Raw genomic sequence first — 20,232 nt, 5'->3', positions numbered from 1 at the left:
AACGAAGTCCATGTGTCCGTGGTAAGGTAAATTTTTGGTTTTACTTCTCTGAAATTTTTCATTAGTTTAAGCCTCTCTTCATTGTAAACTTGAAAATAATCCCTTGTAATTGTCCTACAAGAGGTTGGGCTATGCTCATAAACTTCTTAAAGCCTTTCTTTTCAACAAAGCTAAAAGGTAATTCCTCTATAATTACCATCTCAACTAAAGCCCTCCTAACTAGTTCTTGATCAAATTTTCAAAACACCCCACCATTAATTTGCCCATCCTTTTGTAAACACAATTGTGTTTGTGTATTATCAACTTTCCGTGGTATTTTTGGACACTTCTTTAAATGAGTATTCAATGATGTTGTTCCATTCAATCGTGAATCAGCCTTATAATCACGACCACAATATTTACACTTTGCTCTATCATCTCCATTGTCATCTTTAAACTTTTCAAAATGATCCCAAGCAGTTGATCTGCATTGTACGGATTTTTTTTTTCGGGCCTTGACTAGTTTCAACTGAATTTGTAGGTGATGAAGTAGGTTCACTTTCAGATGAACCCACCTCACTTACTCTACTTTCAACTTCTGCCATCTATAGAAAATTGAATTAAAACAGAATTAAAAATGCAAATCGGTAAATAATTTTAAGTCAAAATGTTCTAGTTGTGCAATATCACGCAAAGTTATATCCCATAACAAATGTATATAGATGTTATATCCTATAACAAATGTTAAACTACCATAACACAGAGAAGATTAAAACTTTGAGTGATATCATATAACAAGTATATTAAAATATCATATGCATACTGCTTTCTATTGTTGTCAAAGTTATATCAACACAGAGAAGATAAAAAAGACAGAGATATAGAAGTTCTTTATATGCTTCGAAGTTTGAATGATCTTTCCTTTGAAAAATTTTCTATATAACTCTTGCATTTATAAGTCGAAGTTTTTTGGACTGGGAAAACGTAGTACACTCTACATGAGTGAAAATTATAATAGGAAACAAAAAGGGAGTTGGTATTGTCTGAAAATATATTCATAAATAAACTAACTAACTAAGTAGTATTTAACATCATGTGGTCGTCTTTGTAAAGTATTATTGAAGAGAACAAGAATAAGACACTAGAATAAACTAATATAGCTTAAGTTGTCCCTAATGTCTTTATTGAATGGATTAGCACGTTTGAAAAAACTGACACAGAAGAGGTACCTTAGAAGTGTAGTGGAAGGAAAACGCAGAAGAAGGAGGCAACCACTAATGACTAACCTGAGGAAGAAGGATGAGTGACGAGCTGAGGAAGAAGGCGTCACAGGGGTGTCGGCACTCGGCAGCACTGTAGACAGAGGAGGAACCCTAATTTCTAATTTCTAAGGAAGGAAAATGGGAAGTAACGTAAGTTTTAGTTTGTAGGCTAATTAGGCTTAGGGTTTGGGTAAATTGGGTAGGTTTCAGATGGGTATTGGGCTTCAACCTTCAGATGGGTAATGTAAATTTTGGACTCATACCCAAAATTTCGATTTTTCGGTTTAACCGAAAACCAAAATACCAAAATCGTAAACCGCACCAAAAAACTAAAATTTTAAAATTTAAAAACCGCACACCGACCGAATAATCGATTAAACCGAAACCGAAAAATCAAAATTCACGGTTCGGCCAGTTTTTTCGGTTCGGCCGGTATTATGCCCACCCCTAATCACATCAGTCAACATTCGAGGATGAATGTTCCAAAAGGGGTGAATGATATTACACCCTATGTTTTCGTACGTAAAAGTACGTTGTAAGTCAGTTGATGTATGCTCAAAAATTAGATCATCTTTGAAAGTAAATAAAGTAAGTTAATCATGTTACCTTAGAAGTTACAAGTATTTTTAGATCATGAACTGCAAGCACCAAGAGGATTGGAAGGTTTAGAAGCTAAACGAATCGTAAAAAATAAGTTTTGTCAAAAGTTGGTAATGTTATAACCCTACGTTTGGGGTAATACTAGGGTGATTAACATGATAAGTAGGTGATGTTATGAGGTGTTTTAGTCGTATTATAGTCGTGTGTTAAGTTTTGAAGTCAAACAAGTTATGAAACAAAAGTCGACAAAAGTTATTGCAAGTTACGTTTATAATTTTATTTAAAATTTAGGTCTAATGTTACTGAGATTTTCTTTCAATGCACTTAGATTTATGGGGTGATCTACCCACCAAATTGAAGATCTACGAGTCTAGTTTCCAATTCATTAAACCGTTTATTGATACAATGCCAGAGTCGAGAGATATTCGTATTTTCATGAAACTGCACAAGTAGTTCCCTTTGGGACCCACAAGGTTAGTTGCGAATTAACTTGATATATAAAGTTGTATCCTTCATCTCTAAGCCTCATTTCGACCCAAATAAGATATAAAAACTGTCTCTAGACCACCTAAACACATCCTTAGGGTTTTGAATCAATTCCATCATTCGCAGCTCAAAATCAAGATGCGAACACATCAACGCGATCCTTACGACATAGGTAAGACTTTGCCATCCTCCTTTCTCTTTATAACTCATGTTTTTGAAAGAGCTTCGTGGCTAAGTGAGCTTGTCACCTCTGTATTTTATTTATACAAGTATAATTAAGGGTGTGGATAAAAGGGAACAAGGTTCGGAAGCAAGAACACAAGAGGTATGTAGGGTTTTCGTTTCGTTTTCGGCATGGTTTGGTTTAGCTATGTTCTAGCATTTCTTTTTGATATTTTTAGAGTTGTTCAAGGGAAATATCAGCATGTATTGTATCCTTGTATATTATTCAATTACATATACGAATTATGAAAGAAAATAGTTTAGGTTGGAACTTCAAAACATAACAAAAACAAAAGGGCAAATTGCCAATTTGGCCTATGCCATCCGTACTTCTGTTTGTTTTGTTCCTGTGATGTTTTTATGTATATCTAACACCCATATGATCCTAATAATTTCATTATAGATTATATAAGCTTAATTTTCATGTGTTGATGCTTAGATTATGTCTAAATCATATTTAAACTTTCATGTCACAAGTTAGCCACTATGAGTCGACATTACATTCACAATTCCGTTTTGTCGATCGTTTGACACAATTGTGGATAAATGGATATACTTTAGTTTGATGTTATCGTCTTGGCCGGGTATCTATTTTCGTGTATATTGTGGTACTTGCTGTTATTTTTGGGGATCATCCAGTTTTAGGGGAAACTCTACCGAAAATTTTAGACATTTGAAGAGTTGAACAAATCTTGAGTTCCTTGGTTCTAAATTGATTATAAAGGGATCATAATGAGTTAATTAACCTTAGTATCTCATTTGCATACTCAGTTTCTCCTTAAAATGGGGATAGGCTCCTCCGTCCAACTTATGGATGACGAGCGTCGGATTATGTTTGTGATTCTTTTTATAGTTTCCTTCATGATCTCTTGAGTCCATATGATGTTTCCACATGTGTTATGCCTCGTACATTCTTATATTGATTATGCTGGGGGGATATAGCCTATAACACCAGTGAGGCCTATTGATTATCTGGGCGGAGATAGCCCATAAAGCCAGCGAGTCCTATTGATTATCGACTTGGGAGAGATAGCCCATAACACCAATCAGGCCTATTGATTATATATCTGGGCGGAGATAGCCCATAACGCCAGCGAGTCCTATTGATTATCGGCTTGGGAGAGATAGCCCATAACACCAATCAGGCCTATTGATTGATAACACCAATCAGGCCTATTGATTATATTGGGAGAGATAGCCCATAACGCCAGCGAGTCCTATTGATTATCGGCTTGGGAGAGATAGCCCATAACACCAATCAGGCCTAATGGAGTATGTATCCCATACCGCTGATCAGAAATGTTATGTGCGCGTATATAGCTACAGTTTGCACTGCATGACGATACATGAGGCTAGTTTAGATATACAGTTACCTGATTTAGGGGATATAGCCCATAACACTAGACATAAATAGTAGTTCAGTTTTAGCACAGTTTCATCTTAAACTTCGGTTCAGTTCCATAGCAGCTGCTAGTTCAGACTCTTGTTTAGATTTCAACTTATTTTCAGATTTCCAGCACATCCATGCTTTAGTATGCTTTACATATGGTCCTACATACTTTGTACATATCGTACTCATGCCCCTTTCGGGGCGCTGCGTTTCATGTCACGCAGGTATAGATAGATCAGCGCTTGAGCCACATCAGTAGGCCATCCACCAGCTGTTAGAATCACTTCGCGTACTCCCAGAGTTACTTATCTTTTGGTATTTGTACAATTAGCTAGTTTGGGTATGGCGGGGCCATGTTCTGTTCAGCACTTGTTCAGTTCAACACTCCTAGAGGCCTATAGATATGCACATGTGCAGTTAGTATATTTTTATATGTCTGCTTGTGTTAGCCTTGTCGGCTTTTCATATTGTACAGTTCTTATCAACCATGCGTATGCTTGTTCAGTTTATCCGATTATATTTATGATTAGTAGATTATCAACAATCTTAATGATGATCGACACTTAGTGTCGGTTATCCGTCGTGGCACTAGGCTGGGGCGTGACATCTCTATGGCAGAAATAGGAAAAATATGGAACGTGCTACTTCCGCCTTAATTTTACTTGAATGGTTAGCCAAGGTCTCTTTGTCAGAAATCGGAAAAATTTGGAATGTTCATCTTTAAAAGAAATTGTTGTAAAGAGCTATTTAGAGCTATTTTGAGATTCATGGCCATGATTGATTACAAAAAATGTACTTCTATCTGTTTTAAACCAAATTTTAATAAGAGAGTTTTTCTTTCATACTTGTTTATACTATTGTATTTCAACCAGATTTAAAGTCTTTAAGTTCACAATAAAAATCTGATAGTAATATCATTATTTATATTAGTAAGCACCAATTCAAGTTAATAAAATATTAAGCATGTGTTTGCAATACAATACCTTGGATATTGTTATAAAAAAACTTATTTGCTAATATGAAGATTTGCGTAGTTTAAATTTAAAATTCTAAAATATTTTTACTGTTAAAAATAGGCAGTTTTCTTTCTTTGGGAAGATTTTGTACTTTTTTTTAGAAACTTCAATAATTTCTAAGCAAAAATAAAATCATCAAATTCACTATTAAAAAACCAAGTCTTTACTAGCCTCCTCCTCGAGCTCCCCCAAAGATTATAAATTCAAAGTATTAATAAGTTTAGGTTTTCCTGCGTATGCAAGTAAATATGTAATGCATTTTGTCTTAAAGTAGTAGAGAATACCCTTCTCCAATCATTAATTTCTGTGCAGATGAAGGCTGTGATAATTCATTTCGTATGAAGGGTATACTAGGTACATAATATGGAGCACCCATGACTTTTAGCTAGCCTTTGAAAATAAGTTTGGTTGAAACTACAAAAAAATGAGTTTTTGAAGATAAGACAAAAAATAGTTTTTAAAAGTTGAAATTGTGTTTGAACATGCATTTTACTTGAAAAGAATTTGAGATTTTATAAGTAGAAAACTTCAAATATCTCAAAAATAACTCTAAAGTTATTTTTGGGATTTGAAGATTTTGTTTTCAAAATCTACCAAAAAATGATTAAAATCTATAAACAAACAGATATTTGAAAATAAATTTTGAAAAAAAAAAACTCTCAAATTCTATGGCCAAACGGGTGCTTATTCAAAGGTAAGGACACAAGTCACAACACCTGTTATTTGGATTAAGCGCACTTCACTTGTTCAAACCCTGCCACGGACATAGGCGAATGTAGAGTGTTAGCGACGAGTTCAATTGAACCTATAACTTTTCATGCGGAGCAAAAATTTATATGTAAAAATTTCTTAAAATTATAAAAAATAGTAAATATGAACCCATAACTTTAAAAATATAATGGGCTCAATGCTAAAACCTTAAAAATTGAATCCATAAAGTATAAATCCTGGATCCGCCTCTGGCCACGAACAAAATTTTATATTTACATTGTGAAGAGGATAGATGAGCGAACCTATAATCCCCAGAGTTTTCTTCAAGGGATTTCTACTTTATAAAAAATTGTTATTGTGCTGAACAAATGAGACGTCTGGTGGCTTATTTTCTATATAATCCCCCTCTTCAACAGGAAAAAAGCTTAGGTATGAAGTGCAATCAATGGTTTCATGCAGTTAAGGACAAAAAGTCTGAAGTGAGAAAATTGCACTTCAGCGCACTTAAGGCTAAGTAGGTCTGAAGTGCAACTAATGGTTTCATGCACTTAATTAAGGTCAAAAAGTCTTAAGTGAAAAAATTACACTTCATATGCACTTAAGGCCAAATAGGTCTGAAGTGCAACCAATGGTTTTATGCACTTAAGGCCAATAAACCTGAAGTGAAAAATAGGTCTGAAGTGCAACCGACGTTTTCATGCACTTAAGGCCAAATTTGAAACATAACCTCAAAATATCACCAAGAACGAACCCCAATCATCAATTTGTCAAAACAACAATAATCTAACGAACCCATTTTGCAATTAAGAAAAAGAAGAAGAAGAATAAGAAACCCTAAGCAATAGTAAAAAATAAATCGTCACAACAGCTCACCACTATAAAATATCATAAACTACCTTAAAATATGTTCACAAACACCATATAAAATCATTGTCACCTGAAGAAGAAGAAGAAGAAGAAGAAGAAGAAGAAGAAAATTAAAAAGTGGGTACAAGTTAAATGAGCGCGATTAAATAGGGCGCCCCGTGTAATTTTTACAAGATAACTGTACAGTGTTTTATGAAAGCAAAATAGTAGTTGAGAATCAACCTGTTTTATTTTGGAGCAAGTTAAAAAGATTGGACGAATAAAAAGACATGGCCCATATATTTGCTAGTACGACACTTTTGACTCGAAAATAATTAGGAGTAAACTAGATTATGTGTCGAAACAAATTATTTAGATAAGAGTTTAAGTTATGTGCTCTATTAATGTATAAGATTTTTATACCGTCGTGTCTAGTTGATTGAAAATAATAGAAACCTCTCCATAGCAAGCAATAACATAGTATAGTAACTTCGAAAATAAAGTAACAATCTGTTATGATCATTAAAATTGTAACGATGGAATAATTAAAGCATGTTAGCTTCAATAATGGTGTTTATTGTTATTGTTATATATGTGAAAATGACATTCACTTGGTAGTCGTTCAAGTTAAATTCAATATTTTTTATTTCCAACCTCAATTTAATGGCATCCAACGTTAACAAAATCAAAGAGGATATGAGCCTTTTGTCAGGAATGAACTGAAACTAGTGCATGATATGTATGAGGAAGGAATAAGTTATATACACTAAAATGTAAAGATTTTCTATATTATCAGTGCATTTTTATGTGTGATAGCAAGTTGGTTATCATCTTTACTAAGTTATTAATATATGCGTTATAAATTATAACAATTATAATTACCTTTTATTAAGAGACGTGATCCGGCATCAAAACAAGAATGGCTTGCATCGTAGTACAAAATAAATATTAATTGGAGACAAGAAATACCTTGTATTAACAACACTCCCATACCAAACTCATTTACAAGTCGAATTGTGACAATAAATATTGCTTGCATTAAATTCTGTGTACGCTATCGTCTATTAGATGCAAAGGTAGATTCTTGCAAAACAATTCTATTCTTTTTTTTCTGTCACTCTTCACCCTCCAAAAATAAATAATAATAAAAAAATAAGAGTCAAAATCTACTAGAGGAGAAGAAGTACTAAAAAAAATGGGATTAAGTCACATGCAGAATATATTAAGTTAGTTGGTAGTTGTTGGCTTTGAATTTGGTGGGGTTGGAATAGGGTTAGTACTTGGCAATATCAAAGTGAAAAGGATGTTTTAACTTTGTGCCTTTGTATACACTACATTTGCTATATGGTAAACCTATTTCTACCTACCAAATCTGAATATACAATATTTTATGGAACATCTATATTATACAATTCATAAAAAACAAGATTGATCATTTTAATTCCAACAGCTCACTCCCACTTATTGCTTAACTGCAGATGTAAAATGATAGGAGTAGCATATAATATGAGGGGTGTTTTTGTAATCCCATTATGCAATCCATGCATTAATATTCCTAAATAAATGTTTAGTTCATCTAATGGATATCTAAAAGAAGTCCAAAAGATGAAAGTGACGGGCAAATTAAGCATAATAAATATTTGCTAGAATCATAACCAGGAAACGAATAGAAGTATATTCAAATTAAGATCCCAATATATGTTATTGCTTTCCTCTATTTTCTGGTTATTATATAGTTGTTGCTATCTTTTTGATTTCTTTTGTTGTTACTGCTATATTGTCTCGTTCCATCTTCTTGTACCGAGAACCTATTGGAAACAACCTCTTTACTCCTCCGGAGTAGGGGTAAGGTATGCGTACACATTACTTTCCCAGACTCCATATGTGAGATTTCGCTGAGTTTTGTTGTTGTTGTATCCCAATATATAACAGTTGCTCCATAAAACTCCATTCAAGAAATTAAATTTCCTTTAGAGCAAAAAGGAAAAACAATATTAAAAATAAAGAGTGAAGATATAATTTTGTGAGACAAGATCATCTAATTAGATCAACTGAATATATATACTGCAATGGATTTTATTTTATATGCATAGATAGTGTAAAGATTTTCTTTTACACTATTGATATAATTTAACGTATTATATTAAACTGTTATGGTCATACTTATTTCAAATCACATATTCTGAAACAATAGGAGGTCCCAAAAGTATTATATTTGTGATTTAACATATAAACTTCAAATTCTTACTAATACGTATTATTTTAAGCACTTGCCTATTGACTTAAGTAAGGACTGTTTGATTTATTATTAGTCAATAATTATTTATGGCATAATTATTTATGACAAGAATCCGATTATATGCACGTGAAAAAGGAACGAAATCAATTAAGTTAATATCATCATTATTGGATCACAATGGCTAATGAATGGTTAATATTAGATTGCCAAAACATAAGGTTGTGTCCTCGTGTGCACGACTTTATTCTTCAGCATAAAATTATGTGTTATAATAATATGAGCAATTTAAAATATAACTTCGTTATTATTATTTTCCTTGTGGGACTAGAATATAATCTTCTTAAATTTAGTGTAGATTTACATGAAGTGAAACAATAGACGAACAAGGGAAAGAGACCAAAGGCGTAAACAAATAGTGATATTCACATTCGATGTTTGAATTAATTTCACTTTAATCTAAGAAAAAGAGCTTTAGGCCAATTATTTAACATTAGTAATCACAAACTAAATTACGGTAGAACACGGGCACATTAACTACGATATAAGTGACAAATACATGTATGCATTTGTTGATTTAGTACAAATATCTAATAATTTATTTTCCCAATTATATGCCTAGTCTCCCAACCATTTCATAATACAGTGTATCGTTTGATGAATATAATGTTTGTCAGCGTTTTATGATGTCACGCACCATCAATATGAAAAATAAACTTACAATATTATAAAGAAAAAATATGGTACGGGGTATGATTTTTATTATATAAAAGGTAGTGTAAATGATAAAATACGATTATTTAATAATAATAAAGGGCAAGAGAAAAAGTAAAGGTAGCGATGTGACCATACCAAATCGATCGTTACATAAAATGACAGTTTTCGTCGTTATAATGGCATATTTAACGATATGATACAATAAAAATTTTAATAAGTCATGTTATTTTTTATATTTCTTACCAATGTTAATTAAGAAATATCACATAAAAATTTCCCATGAAAGCGAAAAATAAAAATTACATAAAATTTTATATAACATCATGTTTATAATAACTCTTAAGTAACCATAATTATATGATTTAATATATTGCAATCACTATTGAGAAAAAGGAATTTTATAAAGAAGAAAACGAGTGGACCGAACCGGAGTTAGTGGGGGCAAAACCGCGTCGGTTAATAATGAATGATAAGAATAGCATTATATCATTCAGATCCACCGACGGCGTTATATATATATATATATATGCTAAATTCCATATTTACTCAACTGGCTCATCCAACGGTTCTCTCGATAACTGAGATTAATTCTCAGCCGTTGATTAAATACCCCCAAGCTCAACCACCTACCAAAAAAAAGAACGAAGAATGAATCTAGCCCTGATTATAACAAAAGGGACAATATCATTTTTTCCTATATAATCTCCTCCTCCATTTCACTTCTTCCTCGCCCTTACACTACTTTCTACTGCACAACCTAAGGTCAATCTCTCTCATTCTCTCTGTATACATGTATATGTATCATTTCTTGTGAATTTGTTTGTTCCGTTCGGCACAACATAAGAAATTCTTTAATATGTATAAATTATTAAATTTAAACATAATAATTCAAATACTGGATCTGCCTTCGTATTGTTCAAGTATTGTAGTTGTTTTCAGTAGATCTGACTTTTTATGTGTTAAAAGTAAGTCAAAGATGCAATTTTGATGACAAAAACAATGCTGTTTTAGCTCAATTTTTCCACACGTGTGTTTCATTTTTATGCTAAGGCCATGCTAATTTCTCTGTTTTGCTTTAATGTTATGAGAGTGTCTCCCAATTATGGATTAAACAAAATGCTTTGTTAACCCGACAAGGTTCATCTTTATGAAACTAGATCTCAATTACAGCTACCTTTTTTGTGAACAATTTGAGTTAAAGCTGCGATTTTGATGTCTTAAAATGCTGTTTTAGCTTAATTTTTTCATCTGTTTGTGTCGTTTCTTATGTAAAGGCCATGCTAATTTTGCTGTGTTGCTCTAATTTTATAGGATATCTACTAGGTATGGTTTCAAGTTTACATTTTTAATGCGACCCAGTTCATTTTTATGGAAGCAAAAATTATAGCCATTCTTAGTGTGTTTTGTTTTGTTTTCTGGATCTGTAATTTTTCCTCCATTTTCTGCCAATTTAATGATGCTAATGTGAAATCTCTCTTTTTAATACTTAAGCCACTTAAGAATGAGGACAAATAAGCTGTGTGTCAGAAAGACAGCATTTTTGTAGCTTTTCTTTAGATATGTATACGGATTTCGACGTTTTTTTATCTTCTATGTACATATATAGCTTGAGTTACCTACCAAATAATACTAGTATATAACTTGAGTTCAAGAGTAGGTGCACACGAGCATTAATGGGTTATATATGTTGGGTTTTGAGAAAGACTATTTTTTTGGTGTTGATTTTATTGATACGCCTTTGCACTGTGCATGCTAAAGTACTTATTAGATGTAAAATTGAGTTTTATTTGTTTCAATCTCTGAAGATTACATTGTTGAAGCATCCTCACATTGTTCTTTCCAAATTTTAGTTTACTGTTTCTTTGTTCATTTACATAGAGTATTTCCATGGCCTTTTGCCATAGTTACTGATGTCATTCAATTTATCTATATGCAGATTTAGAGCAATGGAGACTTTCTTGTTCACATCTGAATCTGTCAACGAGGGACATCCCGACAAGCTATGCGACCAAGTCTCAGATGCAGTGCTTGATGCCTGTTTAGCTCAGGACCCTGAGAGCAAAGTTGCTTGTGAGACATGCACGAAGACCAACTTGGTTATGGTCTTTGGTGAGATCACCACCAAAGCCACTATTGATTACGAGAAGATTGTGCGTGACACTTGCCGGGAAATTGGATTCGTGTCTGCTGATGTGGGTTTGGATGCTGACAATTGCAAGGTCCTTGTGAACATTGAGCAGCAAAGCCCTGATATTGCTCAAGGTGTTCATGGTCATTTGACTAAGCGACCCGAGGAGATTGGTGCAGGTGACCAGGGTCACATGTTTGGCTATGCCACTGATGAGACGCCGGAGTTGATGCCCCTTAGCCATGTTCTTGCTACCAAACTTGGAGCTCGCCTTACTGAGGTTCGCAAGAACGGTACATGTGCTTGGCTTAGACCTGATGGCAAAACCCAAGTGACCGTTGAGTACCAAAACGACAATGGCGCGATGGTTCCCCTACGTGTTCACACTGTTTTGATCTCCACTCAACATGACGAGACTGTTACAAACGATGAAATTGCTCGTGATCTCAAAGAGCATGTCATCAAGCCCGTGATCCCCGAGAAATATCTTGATGAGAAGACCATTTTCCACCTCAACCCTTCGGGCCGTTTTGTCATTGGAGGACCCCACGGTGATGCTGGTCTCACTGGCCGAAAGATCATCATCGACACTTACGGAGGGTGGGGTGCTCATGGAGGTGGTGCTTTCTCGGGGAAGGACCCTACCAAGGTTGACAGAAGTGGAGCCTATATTGTGAGGCAAGCAGCGAAGAGCATTGTTGCCAATGGTCTTGCTAGGAGGTGCATTGTTCAGGTTTCGTACGCCATTGGTGTGCCTGAACCTTTATCTGTCTTTGTGGACACTTATGGAACTGGGAAAATCCCTGATAAGGAAATTCTCAACATTGTGAAGGAGAACTTTGATTTCAGGCCCGGGATGATTTCCATTAACCTCGATCTATTGAGGGGTGGAAATGGCCGATTCTTGAAGACTGCTGCCTATGGACATTTTGGTAGAGATGATCCTGACTTCACATGGGAAGTAGTCAAGCCTCTCAAGTGGGAAAAGCCACAAGCTTAATTGGAATATAATCGTGTTTCACACCTTGAGTGGTTGTGCTTACTCTAGCTTGTTGGCTTTTGTTTCACTTTTTTCTTGTTCTTTTTTATTTTTATATCTTATTATCTTTTTATGTGGTTTTAGAAATATTGTTCCAAGTTTCTTGGGTAAAGTTTGAGATAATGGAATCATGGATTGCGGTGTTAAAAAGTCTTTGCTTTTGTTATGTGTTGCTGTAGACAGGGTAGTCCTTTTCCATAAAAAATGATTTATCTCAGCATTGAGTTCTATGATCAACTGCGTTCCACGAGCCAATTCTGCTATTGAATTTAGTACATACCGAGTAACTCTGCCAATAAAGTTACTAAATATTTGTGTTAGGTGGAATGTATGTATTCGACTAGATGAAATAATTAAGGTATACACAAGTTGATTCAGACATCATTGATATTAAGACGAGATTTCAGCATATAACATTTCTATTTACTGTCCATTGCAGCGAGTTTGTTCATGGGCATGTAGGTAGCCAATGACCTATTTTGGTATTTTGTTTAACAGATGACAAACTAAACTTTCAATTATGGAACTTCCCAAGCTCTCTTTCTACATTATCTGCCTCTATTTTTTGCTTTGACATAGTCCATCTGCAAATATCTGGTAGTGAGACACCAGAAGTTGGTTTCTTGACCTCTGTTAATTCTTCTAACAGAGAAATGACATCATTTTGTACTATCGCGGAGAAATGAGAATCTAATTACACCAAGAACCAGTGGATGGCAAATTTTATGCTACAGAAACTGTCACTGTATTCCCCCAACTGTACTTTTGTTTTAATATGCTTGTAGCTTTCTCTATTATGTTGAGGATTTTGTGTGGAGGCTCAGACATGCAAATCCACCAAATACGTGCATTACCAAAATAACTAGATGTTTCCCAAATAAAAGAAAAATGAAGAGGATAACTAGCACTATGAATCCATCATATAACAACAACCCAGTATATTCCCACAAGTGCGGTCTGGGGAGGGTAGAATATACGCAACCTTACCCCTAACCCTACCCTGGAAGGGCAGAGGCTGTTTCCGATAATTAGTAAAATGCTGAATTGGTATTTGAACGATAAAAATCAACAACCAAAAGTACAAGAACAGCACAACCAGCTTGGAACTTCAAATGCGGCATTCTTGACATAATAAAGAGCTATCTTGGAAAGAAAACTCCAGATACTAAGTTAGAGAACAAACATGGCAAATACCACATGACACTATATGGAGGTTACGCTGATACAGTAACAGTTTTTCATTCTTGCCTTAAGGTTCACCTCTTCATAAACTCACTGACAAGGAGACAGCTGAGTAATTTTATCATTCTACAGCTCTGTAGAAAACCACTAATGATGTAGCTTCGGCGCTCCAATTCATTGTCGAATTAAATTGCATATTTAGTTTTCAAGTAGGCATTAACTCTTGCTTCTCGTCACCACTCACACTGTCATTGAATTTTGAGACAGACATCATCTGCTTTTCTTGCTCCAAATCATAGATTTTGTCTGTCATACCTTCCTTCGTATATGCATCAACCATAACAGAGTAAGTTGCGTCATCTGGTCGGCATTGCTTATCTTTCATTCGCTTGAAAACTCTCTCCATCTCCACTAAGTCCTCTGCCTTTGCACAAGCATAAATAACAGAATTGAAAAAAGAAGTGTTTTCAGGGATCTCCAACTTCCCTGCTAATTGGACAGTGTTGATCACCTTAGGAAAAAGGTCTGCATTTGCATATCCTCTAATGAGACAGCAAAATGTCTTGGTGTCGGCTCTCACGCCTTCAGTACGCATTTGATCAAATGTGTACTCCATATGCTTTGCATCACCTATATCTGAAAACGCCTCGATGACATTGTTGTAAGTTGATGTTGTCCATGGAAATGAGAGTTTACGCATGTACTCCATCACCGATGACATCTTATCATACATCCTTTTCTTCCCATAAGCACTAATAAGGATATTAAATGTTCGCGTCTCTGGATCAATACCAAAACTACGAAATTTTTCATACCATTTCTCCATCATTTCAATCTGCCCCTTGTTGCCAAATAAGCTCAGAATAGTGTTCATTGTCCATATATCAGGTCTGCTGCTCGTGCTCTCAAGCATTCCTGAAAGCACTTTCTCCATTTCTTCATATTTCCCTGCCCTCCCATAACCACTCAAGACTATATTTTGAGTGACGGTGTTAGGAACTACGGAACGTTCAGCCATTTGTTCATAAAGAGACTCAACCAGATCAAATCGGGATGCATCCACACATGCCTTAATTAATATACTGTATGTATAAACATCTGGCTGACAATAAGGGAGCTCAATCATCTGGTGAAGAATTGTAAATGCCTGGTCAATTATGTTGCTTCTACAGTAAGCACCAACCAAGGCTGTATATAATTCTGTAGTGAGTTCCAATCCCTCTTCAATCATTGAGTCAAAAAGTTGCTGTGCTTGCCCTGGTTGCCCGCATTTCCCAAGAAGAACAAGAAGCTTCATGTACGTACTTTCTTTCAATTGATAAAAGGGTTGTTCCTTTAGCATTTCAAATACCTACACGCAAAAAAGCAACCATATTGAAACATCCAATTGGCAAAACACCAGCAATAGAAGTACCAAGGAGTTACAATGCAAGAGATTTTGGAATGCAAGCCCCAAAATCAATGAGGTGCAATAAATTTACCTCAGACAGAAAAAGAAAACAGATATCCTTCCATTTACCTCTGCGCTTTTGCGGATACGGGGTGTGAGGAGAACTCATATGTGCAAAAAATGCAAGGTAAACACTTTGAGAACTCAGAAAAGTGACATTTTCCCGGTTTTAATTTATTTGATAGCGAAATTTCTCCAAACAAAGAGCTTAAGGTACTCGGGGTGGTCTAAATAAAGTGATTACTCCAGTTTTGGACAGTATATAGGCTGGAATGCATCTCATTATTCATGGATAAGTCATTAGATAAAAGAAATATAAGATATCCATTAATCTTCCACACGGAACATGGTTCTGAATTTCCTAGCCAAGGTGGATGCAGATGGTAACAGGAAAACTGGATATTTTCTGCGGAAAGTAAGAGCTTAGGGAAGTCTTTCCTTGGCTATATTAAGATGCAGACTACAGATAGAACTCATAATATATATAGGGGCATGACTGGAAGCTAGATGTAGATAGAACGAGGGTAGATAGCTGCACTGAGCAATGGAGGCAGGGTAACAAGATCAAATGAATGACAGAAGGTGAAGGAATCCTCTCTGTCAAATCCTCCTATAATAGCATTCACACAGCTAATAACAGCTGAAAAACATGGATATAAATATGGCGCGCTCAAGCACCCAAGTAATTCTTTCAATTTAGCTCACTTTATTTATGTCAATCAACTACACCTCAATCCTAAACCAGTTGGATCAGCTATAAGAATCTGCTCTATCTATTTGGCTCTATTCAGGTCTTACTTCATTTCAATACAGGTATATAATTTGTCCGTTAAAGCAAAATTAAGGATTCTCTGAAACTAAAGGTTCTCTAAATCTAAGACTTATCACTGCACTAACATACAAGTCTCTAACAAGACTAAGAAGACTCCAAGAAAAGCACCGAACCTAATGTAAGTGTGTCAACAACGACTAACTATTGGTATCGCCTCTGTCTCCTTCATTTGCATTATGTTTTCTCTAGCTATTTCTGCATCAATTTCAAGATATTATAGTTTTTTTAAGCAAACTTCAGACCTTGTGATTCAGGTCTACCCAGTCCATTTAGCATCTTCAATCATGGTTGCATTTCACCGTAGACTGGTTTTAGTTAGCCTTATTTCTCAATCAAAAGGAAAAAAACAAGTTTCTTTATAAGAAATTGAGCAGCTGTTACTTCAAGTAACACTGGAAGAAGAATGTAAAACTGTTTCCAAAATCAAATTAACACACCCAATTGCTTACAACGAGGGAAGGGAAGCCTTGGCGTAATTGGTAACGTTGTTGTCATGTGACCAAGAGGTCACCCACTCGAGCCGTGGAAACAGCCTCTCGCAGAAATGCAAGACTGTGTACAATAGACCCTTGTGGTCCGCCCCTTCCCCGGACACACGCATAGCGGGAGCTTAGTGCACCGGGCTGTCCTTTTAATTGCTTACAATGAGGGGGGGCTAGGGGATAGTTAGGGGTTTTAAAGGAAAAGAGGCTCAAATTTAGATTATGGTTTAAATGAGACTTTTTTTCTAACATAGGGTAATTTTAGAGCAAAAGTTTAACATGATAAAGTTGTTCAATTTCAACTAATATAGAGGCAAATTTGACTTTTTATCCCATTAAACAAAGGTATATAGACAAAAGCGAAACCAAGATATGAAAGGGGTAGTAGCAAGAACTAACCTGAAGAGCTTGAAGCCATTGTTTTTTATCAATATGATCAGAAAGAGCTTCAGTAACAGTATTAACCCAAGCTGTAGCATTGTTTTTTCTGTCCAATTTTTTCTTAATATTCTTAATAGGTGTTCTTTTTTTGTTATGGGACCCATTTTGTTCAGTAAAACCTGGATATTCACCTTGTTTCCAGTGCTTTTTCTTTGGAAATGCCACTGAAGAAGAAGTGGCGGCGGTGATAGTGAGTGGCTGCCGGAAGTGGAGGAGACGGCGAAGGTTACCGCCGGCGGGAGGAAGTAGAGCTGAGGAAAAGAGAGAAGATGAGGAAGATAAAGAAAAGGAATTGGTCGTCATTTTTTTTTGTCTATTGCCATTTGTGCCAGGGCCTAAACTGCCCTTTTATTGTGTAGTGACCTTCGTTTTAATTTACGAGACGTAATTTGAATTAATACGAAATTTAAAAATAATAAAATTTAGAAATTTATGGTTTGAATGTTTCATAAAATTTGTGTAATGGTAAAATTTTTGAAATTTATGATTGTTAAATATAACATACTAACTCCGATTCACTTTAATTAATTTTTTAGTTATTTTTATACATATTAAGTAATTCACCTTGTAATATTAATTAATAATGACATGGACCATATTAACCTTAATTTGTTCGTTGAAAATATAAACAAATACTCCTAAACTCTTTACTCTAAGGACAATTTTGAAAAAAAGAAGTTAATTACTTCTTGATATCTGAAAAAATCAAATATTATGGACCACAAAAAAGATGCCAAAAAATCAAATAAGAGGGAGTAACATTTATTTGGACATAATAGCTTTTTGTTAATGATAAATAAGTTAAATATAAAAATATGTCAATCATTTAGAGCAGTTTAATAAGTATATAGTGTCACGTAAAAATATTGAAAATTTATTTTCGGGACCAAGGGCCTTAATTTGTTTTTATTTTTTTGGGTGATTTGGTATTCATTTGTATTAATATAGAATTGCATTTGTAAATAAAACATAGAAGCTTCTTGTAAAATCATTTTATTTTATTCAAGTGGACATAAAATATCTTTTCCTCCCTAATTTCACCTATTTGTCTAAACTCTAAGTAATTCAACACTAAATTTAAACAATTTTAGCTAGCTTAAAATCCATAACCAATATACCTAATACTTGAACTCTTAACCAACCTTCAGTTAAGAGATTCTACCAAGTGGCATTCTAACATTGGACGGTTCGTCTTCGCCCGTTGATGTATGTCGTCAATTGATGAACCACGTTAATATATTGTGTCTCCTTTATTTTTCGACAAAACCTATCTTAGATCCGCCTCTACTTCTGATCGGCCATTTTCTGCATACAATTAGTAAACATAATATCCTTTCATGACTCCTCCTCGTTTAAGAGACTCATAATTCGGATTGTACTCGTTAAGTACCCATTCTTTATCCTTGGAACTGTAAAGATATGTAAAATTCTCGTCAAACATCCATTGACAAGGTTCTGGATCTGTAACACATTGATAATCTGATCGAAATGCTACAAAAGTTCCCATATTTGTAGAGCAATTGAACATTGTAGCAGTAGGAAAAACTCTTCTAATATTAACTTTGAAACTGAATTCTTGATTTGACTTCAAATGATTTAGTGGGAAACTGTCATCAAAGGAAAAACATCGAACGGTAAGGTAATTTGTGTGGTTGTTTTTAACCACCACTCATTTTTCGTTCGAAAATCTACTCGTGGCTTCAATATTTGAGAAAATATTGAACATCAAGAACAATGCCATGAATATTGTAAAAATTATAATATGCAAAAGTTTCTAAAATAGCGGTAAAAGTTGTTCAAACATTGTTGCAGGTTACAAGGTTTGAATCCCAAGTATAGTAATTGTTTCACTTGTTTGGAATTCTTGTTGAGGTTTTATTTTTTAAGATGTAATATTCTTAAAATGAGGGTGAATGGGAAATGGAGGGAAAATAAAATTTTGAGTAAAATTTTAAGTTTCCCCCTCTTAACAATGAGACATTGTCCCATATTGAAATTGGAAGACATTTTTGGTGGGTATATATATAATTGCTCTTCTTGTAGCTCTTAAAGAGTTAAGAAGAAAGCAAATAGTAAATATTAACGTAAGATTATCCGTATTTGTAAACGGATATTTTCCAATCCGTGTATTGATAATTTGGCAGCCGGATAATGGTCTTCCCACCATGAAGTGCTTGCTCCACAAATATGAAGTGCTTGCTCCACAAATATGTAATGCTTGATCCACCATGAAGGGTGGACGTTTGGTCTTGCACTCCTTCTTGGCTGCTATATATATATGAGCAGCAAATGTTGAAGAAATACTCAACTCAACATACAATTCGCTCAACAAATTGGCTATACATTGCACTCCTTCCTCTCAGAACTTCCATACGTTTTTCTGAGTATATACTCCTTCGTTCTGCATTATTTTTAACTTCAAACAAAGCAACTGTAAGTGTGATTTGCTACCGAACTTTGTGTTCGCCGAAACACTGGGGTTTGAAGTACCGCTACACCAGTGTGTTATTCGTTCTATCCTGGGAGGAAATAATCCATTACCTTGGGTACTAGGAGGGGATTAAATTCCTTAAGGAAACACTGTGAATTCAGTGGGCTCGAATTTATTATTATTGTTTCATTATGTTAACTTATATTTTGCAGAATTAATATTTACAAATACAGCAATATTGACCGGGAATAACAATCTTAAGGAATTTAATATTTATTTCTGTACTTGTATTATTCTTATTATTCTGCAAACTAAAACCTTTGTGGTTTGTGTACTCCCGTTTTGGAGAGTTAAGCCTTCGTGGCGTTTTGTTGGATATTAAAATCTACGTGATTTTTACTCCAGTTTGAAAACGTGTATTAAACGTTTGTTTGTGTCATTCTTTTCTGAAAAAGATGATGACTGAAAACGAAAACCAAGCTGTTCCGATGGCGACTGCCAACGCAACGACAAGCCGAACACCGGCGTTGGCACAGGCAGAAAAACCCGGAAAATTTTCCGGGATTGATTTCAAACGCTGGCAGCAGAAGATGTTCTTCTACTTAACTACGTTATGTCTACAGAAGTTCATCAAGGAAGATGTTCCTGATCTGCCGGATAAAACTCCAGATAATGAACGCTTTCTCGTGATTGAAGCGTGGAAGCATTCTGATTTTTTATGCAAGAATTATATTCTTAGCGGACTGGATGATAATCTGTATAATGTATACAGTAGCATGGAG

General features: G+C 34.8%; 2 protein-coding genes across 2 annotated transcripts; one reads left to right on the top strand and one right to left on the bottom strand.

Annotated features, from left to right (window-relative positions):
- Nucleotides 1-10,086: 10,086 nt before the first annotated feature.
- LOC104103064 (S-adenosylmethionine synthase 2) lies at nt 10,087-12,782 on the top strand. Its single transcript, XM_009610940.4, has 2 exons — nt 10,087-10,227; nt 11,402-12,782. The coding sequence occupies exon 2, from the start codon at nt 11,412-11,414 to the stop codon at nt 12,591-12,593; it is 1,182 nt and encodes a 393-aa protein (XP_009609235.1). The 5' UTR covers nt 10,087-10,227; nt 11,402-11,411; the 3' UTR covers nt 12,594-12,782.
- A 950-nt stretch (nt 12,783-13,732) lies between these two features.
- On the bottom strand, nt 13,733-17,356 carry LOC104103065 (pentatricopeptide repeat-containing protein At3g06430, chloroplastic). Its single transcript, XM_009610941.3, has 2 exons — nt 16,978-17,356; nt 13,733-15,165 (listed from the first exon to the last, which is right to left on the bottom strand). Exons 1-2 carry the CDS (start codon nt 17,320-17,322, stop codon nt 14,020-14,022), a joined length of 1,491 nt encoding a protein of 496 aa, XP_009609236.1. The 5' UTR covers nt 17,323-17,356; the 3' UTR covers nt 13,733-14,019.
- Between the last annotated feature and the right edge of the window lie 2,876 nt (nt 17,357-20,232).

The sequence above is a fragment of the Nicotiana tomentosiformis genome, chromosome 12 (assembly GCF_000390325.3).
Source record: "Nicotiana tomentosiformis chromosome 12, ASM39032v3, whole genome shotgun sequence".
Lineage (NCBI taxonomy): Eukaryota > Viridiplantae > Streptophyta > Magnoliopsida > Solanales > Solanaceae > Nicotiana > Nicotiana tomentosiformis.
Note: the sequence above shows the minus strand (reverse complement) of the source record. Positions and strands in the feature narration are given on the sequence as shown.

What these genes read in the sequence shown, in the direction of transcription:
- LOC104103064 (XM_009610940.4), top strand. Translation starts at nt 11,412, where the DNA reads ATGGAGACTTTCTTGTTCACATCTGAATCTGTCAACGAGGGACATCCC.
- LOC104103065 (XM_009610941.3), bottom strand. Translation starts at nt 17,322, where the DNA reads ATGACGACCAATTCCTTTTCTTTATCTTCCTCATCTTCTCTCTTTTCC. An exon ending in AATGGCTTCAAGCTCTTCAG is followed by an intron (nt 15,166 to 16,977) that starts GTTAGTTCTTGC and finishes TTTTGCGTGTAG; the next exon opens with GTATTTGAAATGCTAAAGGA.